The 22,500-nt window shown below is 44.7% G+C and overlaps 7 protein-coding genes across 19 annotated transcripts in view; 4 read left to right on the forward strand and 3 right to left on the reverse strand.

Annotated features, from left to right (window-relative positions):
- atad3 (ATPase family AAA domain containing 3) overlaps positions 1 to 1,694 on the reverse strand; it is a 5,983-nt gene extending 4,289 nt beyond the window's left edge. The window contains 4 exon segments of the mRNA NM_205703.1: positions 1 to 51; positions 132 to 233; positions 577 to 653; positions 1,419 to 1,694. The exon segment at positions 1 to 51 is cut by the window's left edge and continues 9 nt beyond it. Of these exon segments, the coding sequence (NP_991266.1) occupies positions 1 to 51; positions 132 to 233; positions 577 to 653; positions 1,419 to 1,605 (417 nt within the window). The 5' untranslated portion in view covers positions 1,606 to 1,694.
- zgc:112334 overlaps positions 1 to 22,500 on the forward strand; it is a gene marked incomplete at its 3' end in the record, with an annotated part of 817,035 nt that overhangs the window by 156,190 nt on the left and 638,345 nt on the right.
- prkar2ab (protein kinase, cAMP-dependent, regulatory, type II, alpha, B) overlaps positions 1 to 22,500 on the forward strand; it is a 773,085-nt gene that overhangs the window by 112,242 nt on the left and 638,343 nt on the right.
- On the reverse strand, positions 4,945 to 6,941 carry mrpl20 (mitochondrial ribosomal protein L20). 2 transcript variants are annotated; one of them, XM_087303240.1, is made up of 4 exons: positions 6,741 to 6,941; positions 5,803 to 5,913; positions 5,585 to 5,713; positions 4,945 to 5,433 (listed from the first exon to the last, which is right to left on the reverse strand). In XM_087303240.1, exons 1-4 carry the CDS (start codon positions 6,825 to 6,827, stop codon positions 5,389 to 5,391), a joined length of 372 nt encoding a protein of 123 aa, XP_087159366.1. In that variant the 5' UTR covers positions 6,828 to 6,941; the 3' UTR covers positions 4,945 to 5,388.
- Positions 7,675 to 12,611, forward strand: sdhb (succinate dehydrogenase complex, subunit B, iron sulfur (Ip)). The gene is given in 8 exon segments (NM_001098740.1): positions 7,675 to 7,749; positions 8,838 to 8,971; positions 9,748 to 9,833; positions 10,444 to 10,580; positions 10,697 to 10,813; positions 11,433 to 11,534; positions 11,797 to 11,919; positions 12,202 to 12,611. Coding segments are annotated over 8 exon segments (843 nt in total). The 5' UTR covers positions 7,675 to 7,686; the 3' UTR covers positions 12,283 to 12,611.
- mfap2 (microfibril associated protein 2) lies at positions 14,216 to 19,710 on the forward strand. 2 transcript variants are annotated; one of them, NM_001039357.2, is given in 9 exon segments: positions 14,216 to 14,254; positions 15,757 to 15,798; positions 16,020 to 16,070; positions 16,180 to 16,212; positions 16,319 to 16,366; positions 16,460 to 16,501; positions 17,738 to 17,825; positions 18,240 to 18,313; positions 18,382 to 18,495. In NM_001039357.2, coding segments are annotated over 8 exon segments (477 nt in total). In that variant the 5' UTR covers positions 14,216 to 14,254; positions 15,757 to 15,761; the 3' UTR covers positions 18,486 to 18,495.
- The window catches only part of crocc (ciliary rootlet coiled-coil, rootletin), a 36,050-nt gene continuing 33,306 nt past the window's right edge, over positions 19,757 to 22,500 (reverse strand). For 6 of the 11 annotated variants that reach the window (XR_015521447.1, XR_015521445.1, XR_015521446.1 and 3 more), the window contains one exon: positions 19,757 to 22,391. The gene's annotated coding sequence lies outside the window, so the exon portion shown is untranslated. The other 5 variants (XM_087303322.1, XM_087303323.1, XM_087303321.1 and 2 more) reach the window with 1 other exon arrangement.

The following is a 22,500-nucleotide window of genomic DNA, read 5'->3' on the forward strand; positions in this document are numbered from 1 at the left end:
AAGCTGGTCGTCGTACCGCTGCCGCGCCAGTTTATCCTGATACTGCGCCCTCTGCACACACACACACACACACACATCAGTGACGATCAATAATCAATAATCAGTCATCAATAACAGTGTCCTGCACTCACGGCCTGGTGCTGTCGGGTCTCCTCGTTCAGGGTTTTCCTGCGCTCGTCAGCCTGAATGCGGATCTGCTCACCCTTCAGCTGCTCCACTGCTGCCTCGTACTCCTGAACACACACACACACACACACACACACACACATTTACACACCAGTTCTGTCTAACTCTTAAATCTGATTGGCTGATAGCTGCCAGTAACAGCACTGGTCCAGCCTCTTCACCCTCGTGTATTACTCCGCCTTCACACATATGTCTGTCAGTCGTGTGTGTGTGTGTGTGTGTGTGTGCTGCATCAGAATACTGATCATCAACACAGGTTACCAACATTCTTCAAAATATCTGCTCTACTGTTCAACAGAAGGAAACTCGCACCAGTTTAGAGAGTGAATAGTGACCTGTTCGGGTCAAGAGTGTCTGTAATGTGTGTGTGTGTATGTGTGTGTGTTTTACCTTGATCTTGCCCTGGTGCTCCATCTGAACCGTCTGCTCCTGCATCCGCGCCAGATCCAGAGCCTCCTTGGCATGACCTGCGGGCACAGGGGTCACACATGCTGACCTTTGACCTTTCACACTACACAGTGTGTACTGCAGCAGAGTGTGAGTTCGCCTGCTGGAGGAGTGTGTGTGCTCTGTATGGTGTGAATCACGCGACCTCTCGTCCAATCACACGCTCTCACTCATTCACCAGTCCAGCATCAGGACCACAGTCACGCTGAGAGCAGAGCTGACGACACAGCTAATGATGCTCAGAGTGTCGTCAGGAGTCACGGCTGCAGATCTGCACTCAATTGTGTGTGTGTGTGTGTGTGTGTGTGTGTGTGTGCTTATTCCTAATCTAATGAACTGGTCACCATTCACTGCCATTAGATGGAGCAGAAAGCCTCTGTAAAGCTGCAGAGGAGGAAGGTGATCTCGGAGGAGCAGTGTGTGAGTGAGCTGGACATCCTCATGTGTGTGACTGCTGGTTTGGGGATGTGGATGAGCTGAATGGGTTATTCTGATGAGCAGCTCTGGCTTCATGAGGGTGAAAGTTACCCAGAGGGCAGCGCAGGGATAGGGAATGTTGAAGAGTCAGTCAGTCCACCACTCCATCACAGCATGAAGGAATATAAACTACACCTGGAGGAGGACACAGGCCGCGCTGACCTCTGACCTTCACACACATCATCATTATCTGTGACCTCTGACCTCCTCACAACAACAACAACATCATCATCATCATCATCATCATCATCATCATCATCATATGTGACTGTGTGTGTGTGTGTGTGTGTGTGTGTGTGTGTACTCACGGGACTGGTCCAGCTCTCTGGCCGCCTGCGCCGCGCGCTCCAGCCCGGTCGGGTCGAAGTTGCTCCATTTGTCCTTGGGTTTGTCCGCCGCTCCAGAGCCGCCGGGAGGAGCGGGGGGAGCGGGCGGTGGCGGGAGCTCCGGTGGGCCGCCGCTCTGGCCTTTATTAAGCCCGAACAGCCACGACATGATCCGCTGACAGACCTAGCCGGGACAGACTCCACTACACGAGTGTCACGCCGCTCTCTGCGCGTGCGCAGTGCTACTCACGCGCCGCCGCTGCGCGCTGATTGGCTGAGGCGCTCGTCCTTCAGAAGGTCAGAGAGGAAGACACGCCCCACCGCGCTGCCTACGGTGGCCGAGAGAGGACCAAAGCGGTCTTGCGTCAGTGTTCAGGGTCACGTGCGGCGCTCAGCTTTATCAAACATAGAGAACACTGCTAGAATCATTGATTTTATTCAACAGGGGTCGCCACGGTGGAATGAACCACCAACTTTTCGAGCACATGTTTTGCACAGCAGATGGGAAACACCCATACACACTCATACACTACGGCCAGTGTAGTTGGTCAGTTCCCCTATAGCGCATGTGTTTGGACTGAAAGCGGAGCACCCGGAGGAAACCCACGCCAACACGGGGAGAACATGCAAACTCCACACAGAAACACCAACTGACCCAGCCGAGACTCGAACCAGAGAAGCGATTGTGCTGTATGACATGTCTTATTCATGTGTGTGACGACTCTGCTTCAGATTCTGCATTAACGGAGAGCGATCGCAGCGTTCTGACAAGGTTACGGGCAAACGTTTCCCCAACCACAAATAATGATGATAGAATAATAATATAATATAAACATGATCAGTCTCCGCTAGATGTTCCCAAAACTCTGTATATACATCACCTGTGTGCTTCTCCATCCTGACAATCATCAGCACAATACTACTGAAGCACATGAACACGTGTTAGAGTGATCTATAGTGAACACTGCAGGGTTTGAGCCCTACTGTAGTGAATAATATACTGTATTATAGTGTTATCTACAGCTGTGTGCGAATGACTGCTCCAGCACACTGCAGTGTTCACTAACGTCAACTGATTTAAATACTGGAGTTTTACCGCAGTAAGCTGTGATGTACTGTACTATAATAACCCCTACAGCTGTAGACGACTAGTGTTGCGCCATTTTGTTTACATTACTAGTGTTGTTACCATAGCAACAGTAGAATCACCACAGCAGATCAGTTACTATAGTGGTTGTGTTACCATAGCAACAGTAGAATCACCACAGCAGATCAGTTACTATAGTGGTTGTGTTACCATAGCAACAGTAGAATCACCACAGCAGATCAGTTACTATAGTGGTTGTGTTACCATAGCAACAGTAGAATCACCACAACAGATCAGTCACTATAGTGGTTGTGTTACCATAGCAACTGCAGCATCACAGGCACAGCTGAATGAAAGTGCTCTGCTATAGTAACGGTGGATCACACTGCAGTATTTATGTGGATTTCCCCCATGTGTGAATGTTCGGATATTTGCATCCTTTTTAAATGAAGAGCTCTGGTAATGTTGACTTTCTCTTAGTGTTTTTAAAGGAAAACATGTCTTCATCCAGGAAACGAACATGAATGTGAAATATTGTGGCTTTTCCTCGCCTCTGTTAGTGACTCAGTCGTCATGATGAAGGCTCTATAACAGCAGAGAAGAGTTTAAATACAAGAATAAGTGAACTGAGTGACTGAGTGGAGGCCATGAGTCCAGCGTTCATCAGCACTTTACAGAAGAATTGACACACACACACACACACACACACACACACACACACACACACACACACAGCTCTCTGATGATCTCCCCTGTGTTTAACATGCAGTGAGTGATTAATAAGGCTGGTGATGGTCATATTGGGATGAATCGCTGTGTTTCTACATGAATGCACATATGGAGATGTCGACTGTAATAATTATGATTGTAAACACAACACAGCAGCACAGTGGGGAGCACAATCACCTCACAGCACTCAGGTCTCTGGTTTGAGTCTCGGCTGGGTCAGTTGGTGTTTCTGTGTGGAGTTTGCATGTTGCCAGTGTTGGTGTGGGTTTCCTCCGGGTGCTCTGGATTCCCCCACAGTCCAAACACATGCACTATAGGCCTTTTTCACACTTCCTGGTTCCGGTAAGCGAAGCAGTGTACCACAACATCCGGTTTCAATGCGACAGAGCAAGAAAGAATGGCAGGGTCATCTCATCGCTGTGATTGCTGCGTTCCCAGCTGCTCCAACTCAAAAACGACACTCTTACTTTAATGACCACGATCTCCCGAAAGACGAAGGACAGGGAAAATCATGGATGACAATATTAAAGGGGGTTGAATGCCGTTTCAAGTTATATGCGGGAGTACATTCTTATGCTGTATGCACTTCAAAGCGGAGATTATCATGTTTCATTAAAGACTGGTGGTCTATGGTTTATTTTGACGAGTAATTATAATATAGACAAAACTCCAGTTAAGCTATCTGCCGTCCACAAACAAGTGCTCATTAGGGTCATTAATCTATAAGCATGATTTATCCCTACATTGTTGTTATTTTGGAATAATAGACAGTTCATACAAATGCAAATCTCTTTTTTTAATTGGTTTGACAGCAAAATTATTTGTTTAGTCAGTTATATAATAAAGATAGTATACTTTAATGTGTTATTTAATGTGTTAATGTTTAAAATGTTATTTGCTGTTCTTTAAATAAATAATAAAAATGAATATTATCCACGAGTAGGAGCTAACGTGTTTCCAGACTTGAGAAAACCTCACGAGCATTAAACAACCTGTAATGTATTAACCGATAGCAATTTGCCTGTACAGCTGCCTCGCCATTCACTATATCTGACTCTGAATAAAAAGGAAGGAGGGGGTGAGCACAGTTTACAGACGGGACGACTGACATAAAACTCATCCTGCTGGATGTTAAATAGCCAGGTTAATCTAGTTTACGAATGGCTTGAATGAGCAGATTTTATGCTGTTGGCTGTGCACCTTACTGGAACCTGACGTGGCAAACGCTGTGTAAGACACGTTTTCTGCACAAACTCTGCAAATCGGTATCATCTTTTAAATGCTGTTTTATTAAGGCAGTTTTACACATTCACCGAACAACATCTTCCTGTCCAAATTATGGCAAAGTTGACCGTGAGAAAGTCATCCGCTGTCCCGAGGTTGACATGTCTCTGCGAACCTGGAAATATCGATACACTGCTTCAAAGGGCGCTTCCGGTGTTCAATTCCGCTGTGAAAAAGGTCTATAGGGGAACTGATCAACTACACTGGCCATACTAGATAAGTGTGTGTGTGAATGAGTGTGTATGGGTGTTTCCCAGTGATGTGTTGCACCTGGAAGGTTCCACTGTTCCACTGTGTAAAACATATTCTGGATAAGTTGGCGGTTCATTCTGCCGTGGCGACACCTGATAAATAAGGGATAAGCCCAAAAACAAAATGACTGGGTGAATGAACACAAGACAGCAGCCCTTAAATAAGAACATGTTTAATTGACATCATGAACACACACACACACACACACTTATTTACAGGACACACACAGCAGCACATGTGCATATGTGTGTGTAGTGCAGGTCTGGGGTCAGCTCAGTGTAGTTGAGTGATACGTGAGAAGACCCCCGGTGGCTCTGCTCCGGACCCCAGGGCCGCCCTCAGACCCTCCTGCTGCCGCGCCCGTGCCAGCCTGCTCAGAGAGAGGAAGGAGCGCGGCTCCGTGATGGACAGATCACACAGCATACGCCTGTTCAGCTGAACACTGCACTGTAGACCACACACACACACACACACACACACACACACACACACACACACACACACACACACACACACACACAGAGTTCAATCACAGCAACCAATGAAAACGCTGCATTTGAGATTTGTGATTCTACAGTTGCTATGGTAACACAACTACAGTTAATGATCTGTTGTGGTGATTCTACAGTTGCTATGGTAACACAACTACAGTTACTGATCTGTTGTGGTGATTCTACAGTTGCTATGGTAACACAACTACAGTTACTGATCTGTTGTGGTGATTCTACAGTTGCTATGGTAACACAACTACAGTTACTGATCTGTTGTGATGATTCTACAGTTGCTATGGTAACACAGCAACTGCAGTAACTGACCTGTATTTGTAATGTGGGTGTGTCACACTGACCTTCAGCAGCTGGTGTACGAGAGCTGGATACTTCAGGCCGTGTTCTCTGGTGGCGGCGGCGATCCGTGTGATCCATAGCTGCGCACACACACACACGCACACACTACTTTAGACCCACACACGTCTGTCCCCCTGCAGCTCAGGCAGGTGTGTGTCGTGTGTTATACCTGTCTCATGCTGCGTCTCTTGGCTTTCCGTGCTTTGCTGGCGTAAACGAAGGCCCTGCGCACCGCACGCACCGCCAGACTGTAGCAGCGGCTCTTCCTGCCGCGGAAATGCTGCAGAAACACAACAGAGTCACACACGCTATTACAACCATACGCAGAGCAGACTGTAGCGCTTACAACCACGCTACAGTAAAGCAGACCAATTACTCTGCTGTGGTGATTCTACAGTTGCTATGGTAACACAACAACTATAGTGACTGATCTGTTGTGGTGATTCTACAGTTGCTATGGTAACACAACAACTATAGTGACTGATCTGTTGTGGTGATTCTACAGTTGCTATGGTAACACGACAACTATAGTGACTGATCTGTTGTGGTGATTCTACAGTTGCTATGGTAACACGACAACTATAGTGACTGATCTGTTGTGGTGATTCTACAGTTGCTATGGTAACACAACAACTATAGTGACTGATCTGTTGTGGTGATTCTACAGTTGCTATGGTAACACGACAACTATAGTAACTGATCTGTTGTGGTGATTCTACAGTTGCTATGGTAACACAACAACTATAATAATATAAACAAATGATCCAGTAGTGTAGTTGTCGACAGCTGTAGGGTATATTACACTGCTATACTCCACAGTTTACTGCAGTAAACACTAGTACACTGCAGTGTTTATCAGTTCCCTATAGTGAACACTGCAGTCTGCTGGAGCATTGACTAACAGAGCTGTCGGTAACATATACAGTATAATACACTTAACTGTTGTGTTCAGACACACTGAGGTATTTTCTGTAAATGACTATAGTATATAACAGGGGTACACACACACACACACACACACACACACACACACACACACACACACACACACACACACACACACACACACAGAGAGAGAGAGAGAGAGAGAGAGAGAGAGAGACTCACCCGCGCGTTCTTCAGCAGCTCCTGCACCTTCCAGTATCGGTCGGGTCCGCGGTTCCGGATCCAGCAGGAGAGCGTGAGGAACACCATGATGATCAATCAGTGTGATCGATCCCCGAGTTTCAGCAAGTGTGTGTGAACTGACGCTTCATGTGTGACCTCGATCTCTAGTGCGCTTTCTGGAGTCGCCGGTGATGCGACGTCACATCCGGCGTATGCGTGCCTCATCAGAGTGACAAAGTAAAAGTTTATAGTAAACGCTTATGATGAAGATCTCCTTTTGTGCTGTTGTTATTCACTTTCTATCCCCTTGGCATTTTTTGTTTATTATATTGTCATGTATCTGTTGTTTAAAGCATGATAAAAATGATGATGATTTGCCATGCAGATGAAAACATTATATTTGGGCTTTTAAACTCCACAGAGGAACATGGCGGTTTCCTGTAATACACTGTATCATGTTTCTGAAGCAAACTGTATATTCACAAATACTCAGATTGTAAACCTGTCTTTGTTGATGTATTTAACAATAATGATGATTACAGCATCGGCTATGAGACAGCTATGAAGGTCTTTGTGTAGGAAACTCGCATAAAATAAGCCCTGTAGATGCACAACAGTTTAGTGGACTTTCCCTTTATTTCCTCTTTTCGCTCTGTTCTTCGTTGTGTTATGATATTCATTTATTTGTCACGCATGTTGTTGGAAACAAACACAGCGCTTATTGTTATTATGATTATTATTATTAGTAGTAAACGAATGACAGAAATGCCGACATTTATATTATTATAAGATAAAATATGCGCTTATATAGCGCAGGATCACTCGTGGGCTGTGTTTAAAAGCCTAGTGAGCGCCCTCTGCAGTGCGCAGTCTCTGTGGGCGGCGGAGTGCGTGATTTGAGGCGCATGCGCAGTGAGTGTTGGAGCAGAGAGTCAGACTGATCAACATGGCGGCTGTGTGTTTCTCCTTGAGCCGCTGCTGCTCCGCTGTTCACCGGCCCGCCGTCACGGTGAGTTCCACACCTGATCTGCACTGATAATCGATCACCACCGCTCATCAATAACCCGTCTGATACCGATCATGACACGTGACTGACACACAGAAGCCGAAGTCCAGCTCTACGAGTACTGTCGTCAAACTCATCGGCGCGGATGAGCGGGAATATCGGAGAATAATGCGGTGTATGAGTGTGTTTATAGTGAAGTGCTGCGCCATTATGATGGAGGAATGACAGTATCTGCTTTATATAACGCTGACTGAGCGCGCGCGTGTGTGTGTGTGTGTGTGTGTGTGTGTGTCATCATGTATCTGTCACAGAACACTGCAGTGCTGCTGCTGTTTATAATGTGAAGGTGTACAGTGTCCAGAGCTGACCGGAGATGCTGATCTGAGTGTTCTGACAGAGTGTGTGTGCGGATTTGAGTGTTTTGAGTGTGTGTTTGGTAACTGTCAGCTGGGTCAGTGATGTAACGAGAGTGTGATTCTGTGTGTGAACACTAGAGGTCAGCAGTGTGACCATTTCCCTCTGCAGTCGGGACTTATGTCATGAAGGTCAACACTATTATAAGAGTTAACAGCCTAAATGGAAGAGGATTATAAGAGCCGTAAGTTCATTGTTTTATTTATGTTAAATTGACAATAATGTAAAAAGCAAAATATTTTCCTAAAAGTAATTTAATTTTTAATATAAAGTATATGCTGATGTCACTTCCGGGAAGGAAGAAGTTGTGTCATGGAGATGGAAGCGAGACAGTTTTTTGAGCGTGTAATGTAGTTCAGTTAAGTTGTTATTAAACATGTTAGTAACGACATCACTGGACTGTCTTATGTTACCCGCGTTCAAATCCTGCTAGCTCAAAGAGAGAAACAAGACAAGAAGAGACGAATTGATGGCACATTCAAGGATAAAGCTGTTTACATGTGTATGAGGAGGACATGCCAATCCACATCCAACATTATTAGGAAGCAGAATACACGCTCTTATCATGGGGGTAGAACATGGTTTGGGCCAGAACTCGCTGTTAAACCAGAAGAAGCAGAGTCTGAAGCTCTCTCTGTGTGTGTGTGTGTGTGTGTGTGTGTGTGTGTGTGTTTCAGGCGGTGCGGTTCGCGCAGACAGCAGCAGCTCCTGCAGCTCAGCCCAGGATCAAGAAGTTCCAGATTTATCGCTGGGATCCAGACACAGTCGGAGACAAACCTCGCATGCAGACATACGAGATCGACCTGAACACGTGAGTGGAGCTGCAGGCGTCTGTTCAGGAGTGTCTGAGTCTGAGGCTGCGTTCACACCTGTGAATGGATTCAGTTGTTCTGAAACAGAGATTATAATTGTTACAGTGTTGCTCTTTGCTCTTGGAGCGGTTCACTTTCACACTGCAAAGTTTCTAATCGGACCTAAAGAGCTAAAACAAGTCACGTGCGAGTAAACTCTCCTCACATTGGTCAGAGTGTCAGGGTTTATTTTGCAGAGTCCCGCTCAGCTGTCAGGAGAGGTGGTGGTTTGGTGGTGATTGACAGGGTGCACGCGACGTGTCTGAGGAGAGATGCGGTGGGGAGGGTGAGAAGGGTGCGCGACGATGCCTATTTGAGGACCGGGAGAGAGACGCGAGATTACCGGGAGATCATCACTCGTTTGTGGGCATCCGGAGACTCGCGAAACTTCCCGCCCTACTCATAATTCTCTCTTCATATAGCTGTAAGCCTATTACATATCCATAACACACTGTGATATAACCGCACTCGGATCTGATCGCTTTCTCACTGTAATTGATCCGCTCCAGGGTTCGATTCAATCGAGCCGAGACCACCTCACTCAAGCGATCTGAGAGCGATTACTTTGGCGCGGAACAGAGCGTGATTGCCCTGTTCACATATGCCAAACAAACCGCGCTAACTGGGCAAACGAGACACATTTAGGTGTGAAAGCACCCTGAGTCTGAGAGTCTGAATCTGAGGGTCTGTGGTTTGAGTCTGAGGGTCTGTAGTTACTGTAGTGTGTGTCTGTTAGGTGTGGGCCGATGGTTCTGGATGCACTCATCAAGATCAAGAATGAGATGGACAGCACACTGACCTTCCGGCGCTCCTGCAGAGAGGGTAAGCAGCGTTCGAGTGTGTGTGTGTGTGAGTGTTTGTGTGTGTGTGTGTGTAAGTAAGCAGTGTTGGAGTGTGAGTGTGTGTGTGTGTGTGAGTGTGTGTGAGTGTTTGTGTGTGTGTGTGTGTAAGCAGTGTTGGAGTGTGAGTGTGTGTGTGTGTGTGTAAGTAAGCAGTGTTGGAGTGTGAGTGTGTGTGTGTGTGAGTGTTAGTGTGTGTGTGTGTGTAAGCAGTGTTGGAGTGTGAGTGTGTGTGTGTGTGTGTGTAAGCAGTGTTGGAGTGTGTGTGTGTGTGTGTGTGTGTGTGTGTGTGTGTGTGTGTGTGTGTGTGTGTGTGTGTGTGTGTGTGTAAGTAAGCAGTGTTCAAGTGTGTGTGTGTGTGTGTGTGTAAGTAAGCAGTGTTGGAGTGTGAGTGTGTGTGTGTGTGAGTGTTAGTGTGTGTGTGTGTGTAAGCAGTGTTGGAGTGTGAGTGTGTGTGTGTGTGTGTGTAAGCAGTGTTGGAGTGTGTGTGTGTGTGTGTGTGAGTGTGTGTGTGTGTGTGAGTGTGTGTGTGTGTGTGTAAGTAAGCAGTGTTGGAGTGTGTCGCTCTGATCAGCGTGTGTTGTGCTCCTCAGGCATCTGTGGCTCGTGTGCTATGAACATCAACGGTGGAAACACATTGGCGTGTTTGAATAAGATCGACACCAACACCAGCAAGGTGACCAAGATCTACCCGCTGCCGCACATGTATGTGGTGAAGGACCTGGTGCCCGTGAGTACAATAACACACGTTTCTGACCCGAGTTTCTTCATCGTCAGTATTATTGAGCAATAAGACCCCTGAGCAGAGTAATCCTGGTTAATAACACACCGCTCTGCCCCCTGCAGGACATGAGCAACTTCTACGCCCAGTATAAATCCATCGAGCCCTACCTGAAGAAGAAGGACGAGTCCCAGCAGGGGAAGCAGCAGTACCTGCAGAGCGTGGAGGACCGCCAGAAACTGGTACAACACACGCACACACACACACACATGCACACGGGCATCATAGCTGTGGTTCCATCAGCCTGGGGCAGAAACAGCTGAAGGAAACGCCAACTTTAGAATAAAAGTCCCTGAATCTACAGATAAATAATTGGGCTTTCTTGAGAATGCTTGAAGACACAGTTCACCCAATAATGACTTCATAAAATAATGAGTTTCTCTCTTCTGTTGAACACAAAAGAAGATATTTAGAAGAATGGTTGAAACCTGTACCCACTGACCTCCACAGTATTAGTTCGCCTACTATGGAAGTGGATGGTTACAGGTTTTCAGCAGTCTTCAAAATATCAACAGAAGACAGACACTAATAAGGGCTGAACATCACTTGAGGCAGAGTAAATGATGAGTAAACTGTAGAGTAAACGGCACCTGTAATGTGAATGATGAGAGACGGAGAAACTCCAGTACACTCGCCTTGTTTACTGTTGGTTGCTAGGTTACCAATACTACAGTCAGCCCCTCTAACAGTGATGGAAACACAGCTAACTCGCATCTGGGACTTGATGTTGGTATGGAAACCTGGCTAATACTGTGTGTGTGTGTGTGTGTGTGTGTGTGTGTGTGTGTGTGTGTGTGTCAGGACGGCCTGTACGAGTGTATCCTGTGCGCCTGCTGCAGCACCAGCTGTCCGAGTTACTGGTGGAACGCAGACAAGTATCTGGGTCCAGCCGTCCTCATGCAGGTGAGACGCAGCACTGAGCAGTTCAGTATATCAGGATCAGATAACTAACGCTAGCATCACGCTATTGAGCTAATCTGCTGATAGAATGACGGTAACGGCTGTATTAACTCCATACACTGAATATCCGACACGCAGGACACTTCTGATCACGGTGTCTTTACAGTGTCCTGCAGCTCTGAATGAAAAACAACCAAGAGGAGAGGTGTGTTTTAAAATGTGTGTGTGTGTGTGTGTGTGTGTGTGTGTGTGTGTGTTATTCGAGGCGTACCGCTGGATGATCGACTCTCGGGATGATTTCACTGAGGACAGACTGTCCAAGCTGCAGGACCCGTTCTCTCTGTACCGCTGCCACACCATCATGAACTGCACCAGGACCTGCCCCAAGGTAAAGCTCAGCGCTGCAGCACGCCTGTGTGTGTTTTAACTAAAGTAAGCTCTAGATCAGCTGAACCACAGGCTTTTAATGAACACTTTCCAGCTCTTCAAGCCTTCACATGGCAGTATGTAATGTCATATCTCAGTATAGTGCAGTGCTGATGTGCCGATATGAGAGCTTCAGTGAGTCACACTAGCCTGCAGACGTGCTCGAGGCTAACACACTGACACTAGCCTCTATAACACGCTGAGGCCTATGTGAAGTGTTCTGATGGGGTTTGTGGTCCGGCAGGGGCTGAATCCAGGAAAAGCCATCGCTGAGATCAAGAAGATGATGGTGACGTATAAGCAGAAGGACGCGGCGGCGGCGTAAAGCGGCACCTACCCTGATGAAGACTATGTACAGTACTGCCGTCATACAGCACAGAGATCATCCAGAACCACCATCACTCCATTACTGTCAGACTCACTGTGTCTGCTGCTGTATGCTCAATAACACACACACACACACACACACACACACGCACACGCTTCGGGCTGTACTTCTGCTCATACACACATGAGAGAGGCTGCATGCAGAGGTGTAGTGCGCTCTGACGTCTGCTAACTCTGCACCCTCACTCTGGAATATTAATGAAGTGCAGGTGTCGTTATATTTGAGTGTAATTATGAATAAACATATATCAGACTATCAGCAACACACCGCTCTGTTGATCAGTGTCCGACTGCTTCACTCGTGTGTCTTCATTGTGTTGGTATTGCTCTGGGTATATTCATTCACTCATTTTCCTTCAGCTTAGTCTGTTTATTAATCAGGGGTCGCCACAGTGGAATGAACCGCCAACTATTCCAGCATATGTTTTACACAGCAGATGCCTTTCCAGCTGCAACCCATCAATGGGAAACACTCATACACACTCATTCGTCTAGTGTAGTTGATCAGTTCCCCTATAGCGCATGTGTTTGGACTGTGGGGGAAACCCATGCCAAGACAGGGAGAACATGCAAACTCCACACAGAAACACCAACTGACCCAGCTGGGACTCAAACCAGAGAGTGCTGTGAGGCGACAGTGCTACCCACTGCACCACCATGATCCCCTCCAGGTATATTATATTTAGTAAAACATGACGCCGAGAGAGCCGGAATTGACCTAACGACAGATAAACACCATCACATACAGAAAGATTCAAATAAACACATAATTAATGAGTTCTGCACAAGATTCATTCATTTAAAAAAGATTTCAATGGCGCAGCAGGAGTGAAGAGGTTTACTTGCCTTTCTAATATTATTATGTCAGATTAAACGTGACATAAAGCAGTATTTCATATTCAGAAGTTGCATTTGTGAATATCAAAGTAATAATATAAGCAGATTATAGTGTACGCTTCAGATTCAAACAAAAATATCAACTAATTATCTAATAATTATTGATTTTAATATGAATATATTCAACATATTTCAAATGAATGAGGTTTACGCTTGCGCAAATGCACACAAGACTCACAAATGAAGAGTTTCGCTAGCTTTCTCGTTATTATTACTATTTAAGATTAAGAACTATCAATAGGAGCAGCTTTTATTATACAGACTTTCGCATTTGTGATTATCAAACTAATAATATAAGCAGATTATAGAGTACGCTTCAGATTTAACCACATTCATTAAACTTTAGGTGTCTAGAACTGTTTAAGATATTACATAATAATTCGTGATCTCGTAATCCAAATCCAAACACGCATCACATAATACAGAAAATCGACGGCAAATCAGAACACAGCTGAAATGAAAGCAGTTTGGGTTTACACATGATTCATCATTTATATAAAGACTGTACAACTGAACTGTTCTAACAGCTTAATCTCTATATTATGACGACTATTTCAGATACATTCTTTTAAAAACTACTGAAAAAATCTTTTTTTGAAAGTTTGTGAACATCAAATCAATAAAATAAGAAGATTAATAATGTAAACTTTAGCTTGTTAATAATTTTAAGATCCAAAACCAACATGATAATAATAATAATATATTCATAAAACGGTTACATCTGAAGTTAGCGGTTTATCACGTGATCAGTCAACGGTCAATTGGGTCATTTACAAACGAGCTCACAGCACAGTACTGCAGAACAGATTTATGAGAGTTTTATATGGAATATTAGCTGTATAAAAGACACAATAAACAGATATTTACGCTCTTTGGAGAACGGCGGACGGATATGCACATCTCTGTCAGCGGGGCTGAGCGTGCGGTGGGCGGAGTCAGAGGCGGGGCGACGCTGAAACTTCGGAGCCGCTGAGTTTGGAGCATCAGTCGAGCAACAGAGGACTGAGTCAGAGGTGAGAGACCCATTCCTCATATTATCATCAGAACATTCATGTAAACATTAGAGGAGGCGTGTGTGTGCGTGCGTGTGTGTGTGTGTGTGTGTGTGTGTGTGTGTTAGCCTGCATGTCGCTACACTGCTGGGTTCTCAGAGCTGCGACTGAAGCGCTTAATGAGTTCACATTCCTCTGAGGTGCAGAGATGAGGAGAGTTTCCTGCAGAAAGACAACACAGAGTGAACAAAGACTTGTGTTTTAACGAGACAGATGAGAGTTAATGAAGAGAGCAGGAGTGTGTGTGTGTGTGTGTTTGTGTGTGTGTGTGTGTGTGGGAGAGTGTGTTGGGGGAGGGTCTAAAGGGGGTTTAATGACTCCCAGATGTGAGGTACAGCATATGCTACAACACACACACACACACACACACACAGACACACACACAGACACACACACGCTGAGGAATGTCTACACACACACAGACTGTATTTACATTGAGTGTGTGTGTTCTGTTAAACAGATCAATGTCTGCATGACTATTAATGGTTTGATATTACAAGCTAAAGAAATATGTCTTGAATGAGTGTGTGTGTGTGTGTGTGTGTTTGTGTGTGTGTGTGTGTTCGTCTCACCAGGAGGTCAGAAAACGAGAGAGAGAGAGAGACAGAAGAGGAGAAGGGAAATGAAGAGTGCAGAAAAGTCTTCTAGGAAGTGAAGCGAGAGACAGACAGGAATGTGTGTGTGTGTGTGTGTGTGTGTGTGTGTGTGGCGCTGGAGGGTCGGTTCTGAGAAAAGAAGAAAAAAAAAACAGCACAATAGAGGAGTGCAGGAGTCTCAGGGGCCGCGACAGGGCGCACAGACGGATAGACAGACAGAAAGATAGATAGAGAGACAGACGGATGGACAGACAGACAGACAGACTGACAGACAGACAGATGGACTGACAGACAGATAAACAGACAGATGGACAGAGACAGATGGACAGACAGATAGACGGACAGACAGACAGATGGACAGATGGACAGGCAGACGGACAGACAGACAGACAGACGGACAGACAGCAGTTCTCTGCAGCAGTATGGTTGTTGGGAGGTTTCCTCTACATCTCTGTGTAGTTTCACCACTGTTGAGTCATTCAGCTGATCTCCCGGTCTGGCAGGAGCAGTTTTAGCTTAGCTTAGCGTAGATCATTAAATCAGATTAGACCGTTAGCATCTCGCTCCCTCCAATAAAAGAAAGCGTTTGGGTCATTTTGCTATTTGGAGCGTGACTCTGCTGAGGGGTCATCGTCTAGAGACACTGACGGAAGATGGAGAGCGCTTATTGACCACTGGACTGACATGGCTGGAGCTGTGTGCATGTGCATGCTGTCTCTGTATTGGAGCCTCTAGATTAGAGATATGCTGAAGACGAACACACTGACACACACACATCCAGAACACTGTAGTTTAACCTGAACACGGCCTGCAATCAGCCTCACTGAAGACGAGCAGCAGTGAAGGACAATCTGTTTGTTTCCACAGACACCATGAGACTCTGTTACCTGCTTCTGCTGTCACTGCCAGGTGAGACGCACACACATGCACATACACACACAAACACACACACACACACACACACACAAGCGCACACACACATACACACGAACACACACACATGCACATACACACACAAACACACACACACGCACACACACACACACACACACAAGCGCACACACACATACACACACACACACACACAGACACACACGCACGCACCTTGACAGTCTGCTGTGTTTCTGCAGGTCTGCTGGCTCAGGTGCAGAACTATGATGAGGATTATACAGACATCTTCGGTGAGTGTGTGTGAGAGTGTGTGTGTGTGTGAGTGTGTGTATCTGCACTCGAGTTTCTCTGCTGTCCGTCACACACTAAACACACATCGCCTGTGCTTCATGCCCACAGGTAACAGCAACAACTACGACAACCCCTTCTTCTGTAAGTGACAGCAGCGGCGCATCTCTTCAGCGGCAGACGGCCTCCAGCTGAACGTGTGTGTTAATAATCTTATATTTACCACAGCTGTTGTGTTTCTCATCCCCAGACCAGCAGCAGATATTACAGACGCAGACGTCAGGGCCTGGACAGAACGGTGCGCTTCTCACTCAGCACCTCCTGCTTTATTATATATATTTACCTTCATATTTATGGTTTATTTTTATCAATGTGGTGTTTTTAATTCCAGCGCTGGATGGACAGACAGAGCCGACTGAACCTGGACCGCTGGGTAAGAGAGTAACGGGGTCACTGAGCCTGGACATCCAGCAGTGTTTATATACTTCATTATTCTGGCGGAAACTCAAAATTCTTCTTCTGAGATTCATTTTCTGACTGCTACTCCTCCCACAGCCTCACGTCTACAGTCAGCAGACTTGGCACGGTCATTCGGCCTGCTCTGACCTGGCCGGCTATGTCTTTTCAGACCGATCAGACGTTCGCTTTTCCTAAAAACGACAATCGTAAAGCCAATAAACTTAAAAGGGAAAGTTCACACATATCTAAATCTACTCGCCGCTAGTGGTTGCAAAGCTTTGAGCTTCTGTTAAACAGTAAAGAAGATATTTTAAAGAACGCTGAAAACCTGTAACCATTGGAAAAACAAAAAACAATGGAAGTCAATAGTTACAGGTTTCCAACATTTTTCTAAATATCTCATTTTGTATTGGAACAGATTTGGAACAAGTAAAAGGAGAGTAAATGATGACAGAATGTTCTTTATTTTGGATGAACTAGCCCTTTAAACTCTCAGAAGCCTTGGGAAGCTTCTGTTGTATGTAATATTTCTAGTCTATGCACCCATCTGTCTGGTTCATCTAGCGGTATGCGCTAAACAAGCTACACAAGAGCTAACAATGTGTTAAAATGCAGGACAAATGTTAGCATCTGGCTCATTTATGCTAACACATTGCTAGCAACATGTTAAAAATAAAAATACCATACTGTTCATGCTAGCCATGGGCTAAATATGTCAACAGTAACACTGGTATGAGCTAGCGAGAGTACATAAAGACGCTTCACTTGATGGCGCAACATTCAGTACAACACGTTAAATCAGGCTTTATCATTTAAAAAGACATCGGCTAAACTCATTGTTTTACTGCAGAAGCTGTGCTTCACGCGACAACATGCTAACTTATGCTAAGTGTTACAACATGCTAATAACATGCTAATTCACTCTAAACATGCTAACAATGTGTTAATTCATGCTTGCCTTGTGCTAAACATTGAAGAAAGTTATGCATAAATACTAGCAGTTATGAACATGTTAGCACTTAGCAGTGTGCTATATTAACATGCTAAGCTATTCTTGACTGTATTTCCTTAAAAACTTTGTTAAACTAAAAATCTTTTGATGAGCTCTTATTATCTAATAACAGTGTATTTCCTGGTATATAATCTGCTGTCTCGCTCCTGATGTGTGTGTGTGTGTGTGTGTATGTGTGTGTGTGTGTGTGTGGGTCAGACTGTCGTGAGGAGCAGTATCCCTGCACTCGGCTCTATTCTGTCCATCAGCCGTGTAAACAGTGTCTGAACAGCATCTGCTTCTACAGGTCAGTGTAAATAAACATGCTGACCTCAACATATCACTATCTTCTGGCCCGCGGAGCATTCGAGTCACAACAAATGTGAATTAAAGGATGTGTGCGAGTAGATTACAACCACAGTCAACTCAACTCCAATGGAGAATCTAGAGCGAGTGACGCGGTGCTTCACGTTTAGTGTGAACTCAGCTTTACTATTGTTTAAATATCGGATATTGACTGTAAACTGCATCTCCCATAATGCATGTTGGCTTTGTGACATCAGTGTTTTCCACATTAGAGCTTAACTAAGCAGGGCTGTGTCTCAAATCGCCCCCTGTACCCTTAACAGTGCACTACCTAAAGGAGTAGCCATTTCTAGTGTCCAAAACCATAGTGGTCGTTCTCAAGTGCACTCACGGCTCTGCTTTGTGTGTGTGTCAGTCTGCGCAGGATGTATGTGATCAATAAGGAGGTGTGTGTGCGGACGGTGTGTGCACATGAGGAGCTCTTGAGAGGTGAGTGTGTGTGTGTGAGTACTGTTATGGTGTATCGAGCACACACTAAACTGACCTGTCTCCTGCAGCGGATCTGTGTCGTGACCAGTTCCCCCGCTGTGGTGTAATGGCGCACATTGGCCAGTGTGGGGCGATGGGGAGCAACTGCGCCAGGAGTTGTGGATCCTGCTAAACACACACACACATAAACACACACACACACATAAACACACACACACACACACACACACATAAACACACACACACAAAGCCCTGGTACTGCCTTTCAGACACAATACAGCTATAGGACAGAACATCTACACATGTATGCGAACACACACCCTGTACACACGTAACACTAGAACTTCTGTCAGATGTCTGCGACACTAAACCTGATGTGCTAGTCATCAAGTAGCTAATAACCTCACCTATGGCTGCGTCCCAAATCGCCTACTACTCGAGTAGGTACTTTGTTTGAATTTGCTACAGGACCATTAGAAAAGTACCTTCCATATCAATGCAATATCACAGCAATTCGTAACTTTTTGAGTTAGTGGCTAATTCGTACAATCTGTTTAGTACAATTTAGTACGATTTGCAAATCACCCAATGACGGTTGGGGTGCCACGCCCCCTTTTTAAAATCATATTTTCGTATGACTGAACTCGTATGAATTCGCCACTAATCTGACGAAACGTAAAATACTTATCAGGCTGGCCATATAAAATGAATGGAAGTTGGACTTACTACATCGGCTGTTTTTCATGATCACATGACCTCGCATTACTTCAATCGCATTAATTATTGAGCGGCACATTATGCGATCGCACTTTATATTTCAGTATTTGAATCTCAGTAGCGGTCGGTCATCTGGCAACTTCTCGCTTGCTGAATTCAGACACACTACTCCGCTTGCATGCTGTTTTTAGCGTACTATATAGTGTGTTAGTATGTGATTTCGGACGCAGCTAATGTCTTCGTTAAATTAGCTACAGAGGAAACTGAATGTGCAGACATGTTATGCTGGTGTGTGCTACAGCACCTCTAGTGGCCACCTCTGAGAAAGCAGCGGTGTGTGTAATCCAGTGTTTGTGTACCTGCGTGGTGTTTCTGTCCATCAGACTCTTCTTGTTTTCTGGGCTCATGTAAACTGTAATAATCAGAATATTATGGTGCTATTGTATTCGTTACACTGGTGCAGGAGGAAGAGAGATCGTCTGCTCATCGTCCAGTGCTGTTTACTTGTTTATTTTGTCTTACGGTGAGTTTCACTGAACTCAGGTCAGAGGTCAAGACCCACCAGCACTGATCCCTCATCAAGAACCACCGGATGAACTGGGTTCGGCTTCCGTATACTCACCATTTACTGTAATATTAGCGGTTTTTGCAATTTATTAATAAACATTTTTTGTACTGTACATTTAACTAGTGTTGAGCTTTGTTTGTAAAGAACAGACTGACAGCTTTACACATTTACAAGTCATTTTAATGTGTATAAAAGTAACATTACAAAATCATCTCTGATTCACACATAAAGAAAACCACTAGTGAACTAATCATTCAAATATAATGTGTCCGAGTAAAAGCTCTAAAGCATGATGACTATATAGTGTATTTTGTAATAAGTGTAAGCAACTCGCACCGTAATATTATCGCAGACAGTATTAAAACAACATGACTGATCTATTTTGCCGTTAGTGAATTGCCGCCAATAATGCTGTCAGTTGGAGTCCGTTATTTTAAATGTATGCGCGCGCTGCGGGGGTTTAAAAGCGCGCGGCCGCCGCGTCGGAACTCTGTCAAACCTTTCAAACAATCAACACGACATCTGAACAAACCCGTTTCTCATCTGCTGAGTAAACAATCCTACATCAACATTCGCTTAAGTGTGAGTAAACTATGGTAAACAGCAGTATGCGTGACAGACGGTAAACAGGTTCACGACGCGTTTCACTATCTATTAAGAGTAGTTAGTGAGTATTAAAACACTAATGCTATATAAATATTACAGTGAAATATTCAAGTGTGTGTCGGTGTTGAAGATCATTCATAACACATGAACACGTCACATTACAGTGATGCAAACAGGATTACAGTAGGGTCATATTAGGAATAATCTGTGCTTAATTACAGGCCTGTAGTCAGCCTAATGAAGGGGTGGTTCTTTTCACAAGAAGTGCACTTTTTTTGCAGGTATTCACCTGATTTTCCATTTAACAGTGCATTTTAAGCATTATTTGTGTCTGCATTAGCTTGTTGGATGCTCATCATAACCACACTTTTTACCAAAAACATTTGCTAAAGATTTAGAATAAAGCAATGTGAAAAAAACCTTTATTTATACTTATTATTTTAAAGATACAAATTCAGTATCATTAGAAAAAAGAAATCTGTAAAAGTTTTAATTAAAAACGGTTTAGTCTATTGTCAAAACGGCCAGCACATTCGACTGTCCTCCGTCAGATCTTTTCCATGTTAATAATAATAAAATAAAACATAACAATAATAACGTAGAGCTTCCCAATTTTCCAGCATCTCTCGTAAAGAGTAAATTCGTAGATGACAATAGCCAAATTGAGTTAAATGAACTTTAATAATCTTCAGAATTAACTCTTGGTGCTTTTTATTAGTCATTTTACTTTTAATAATAATGTCCCAGATTTAGAATAAGTTACTTGTAAAATGCCTTTCCTATTTATCAGCAATACAGTCGCTCAGTAGTGAGAGATGACTTCAGTTCCGTCAGATTTCCATCTTAAAGCTTCTTCGATGGGTTACTTTCCGTATTTATGATGGCATAAGACAAATGAGCTCATGTATGGGACAAATTCTGGACCTTTGTCAGTGGAGGATGGGTCTTCCGAACCACTTGAACCACCCCTGGCTACAGGCCTGAATCAGCATTGTAATAATCTCTGTAAAAAAGTCTTGGCCCTTAAAATATCCAACATTAATATCTGTTTCAGTGAGAATATAAATACTCAGAAAATATCAAACTCATGAAGCTTTAAAAGCAGACCCGCTGAGCAAGACGGAATGTTCATTAATCTCTTCACATTAACTGCGCTTCTGTTCTAAAAACTACACTACCCATAATGCTGTGCGGAAACGCATAGCCAGTGAGCTCCCTAAATACTGAAGTGTGTGTACACTAGTGGCGTAATGGATCACAGAGCTCACGGTTCGTCACCATATCAGTTTCAGATCAGCCAATAAGAGGAGACGAATATAATTAGCTTTCCCTCTCTTACAGAAACAGCACTGCACGACTTTAACAAACAGACCTGAGACAGCTTAATTTCATTACAAATAAAACTGAAATAATCAGCTGAATAAAATAAACTGTGAAATATTGAGTGCTGTGGAAGATTCCCTGTTACTGAGTGCTCAATGTGCAGCTCAGACGTTTCATTTCTACAAGCCATGATTACTGTAGTCTGATCGTCAATAAATGCTCCAGTTCTTCATCTTTCATCGCTACATGCTCATTCTTGAGGAATTATTCAGCGCTGTATTTCTGGCTGGTTGTCGCCACCTACTGGTGAAATGCTGTAATGCTGCCTACGCTTTCATGTCCGAGCGTGGTTGAGGCTGCAGTGTGTGATTGTGTTCTGGAGCGTGTGCTGTTGTGCTGGTTGAAAGTCTCTCCACAGTCCAGTGATGACTGGATGATCTAAATGTGTTCATCTGCTCTACCTGTAAACTGTATTAATCCGCGGGTCACGCGTGTCCTGAACCGTGATGCTGTGATCTGTTCGAGATTACAGGCAGTTCTCTGCTTTATTTGTGCACATCCTGGCATTTCAGTTCAGCTGTTCCATTCATTCCACAAACAGGTGGACGAGAGACGCTGGCAGTGCATCATGGGACAGTAGGATGTCTAGTTGGTCTGATTATCATAAACATTCGTGTTTCAGATCAACACAGGTACATCTGCTTGTAGCATGCTGGGTAAGTTAAGGATTATAAAGCGTGTTCGTGATCCCTACACTCTAACTGCTGGGCTGTGTCAAATACCCCCCACTGGGCTAAACAGTGTGATAAGTTTAATGTTGGCGGGGGTCAGCTGAGGGGCGGGGCCAGCAGAGGGTGTGGTCAGCTGAGAGTGTGGTCAGTGGGGGACAGTGGAGGGTGTGGTCAGCTGAGAGTGTGGTCAGTGGGGGACAGTGGAGGGTGTGGTCAGCTGAGAGTGTGGTCAGTGGGGGACA

Source organism: Danio rerio, chromosome 22, assembly GCF_052040795.2.
Source record: "Danio rerio strain M-AB ecotype USA chromosome 22, GRCz13ab, whole genome shotgun sequence".
NCBI lineage: Eukaryota > Metazoa > Chordata > Actinopteri > Cypriniformes > Danionidae > Danio > Danio rerio.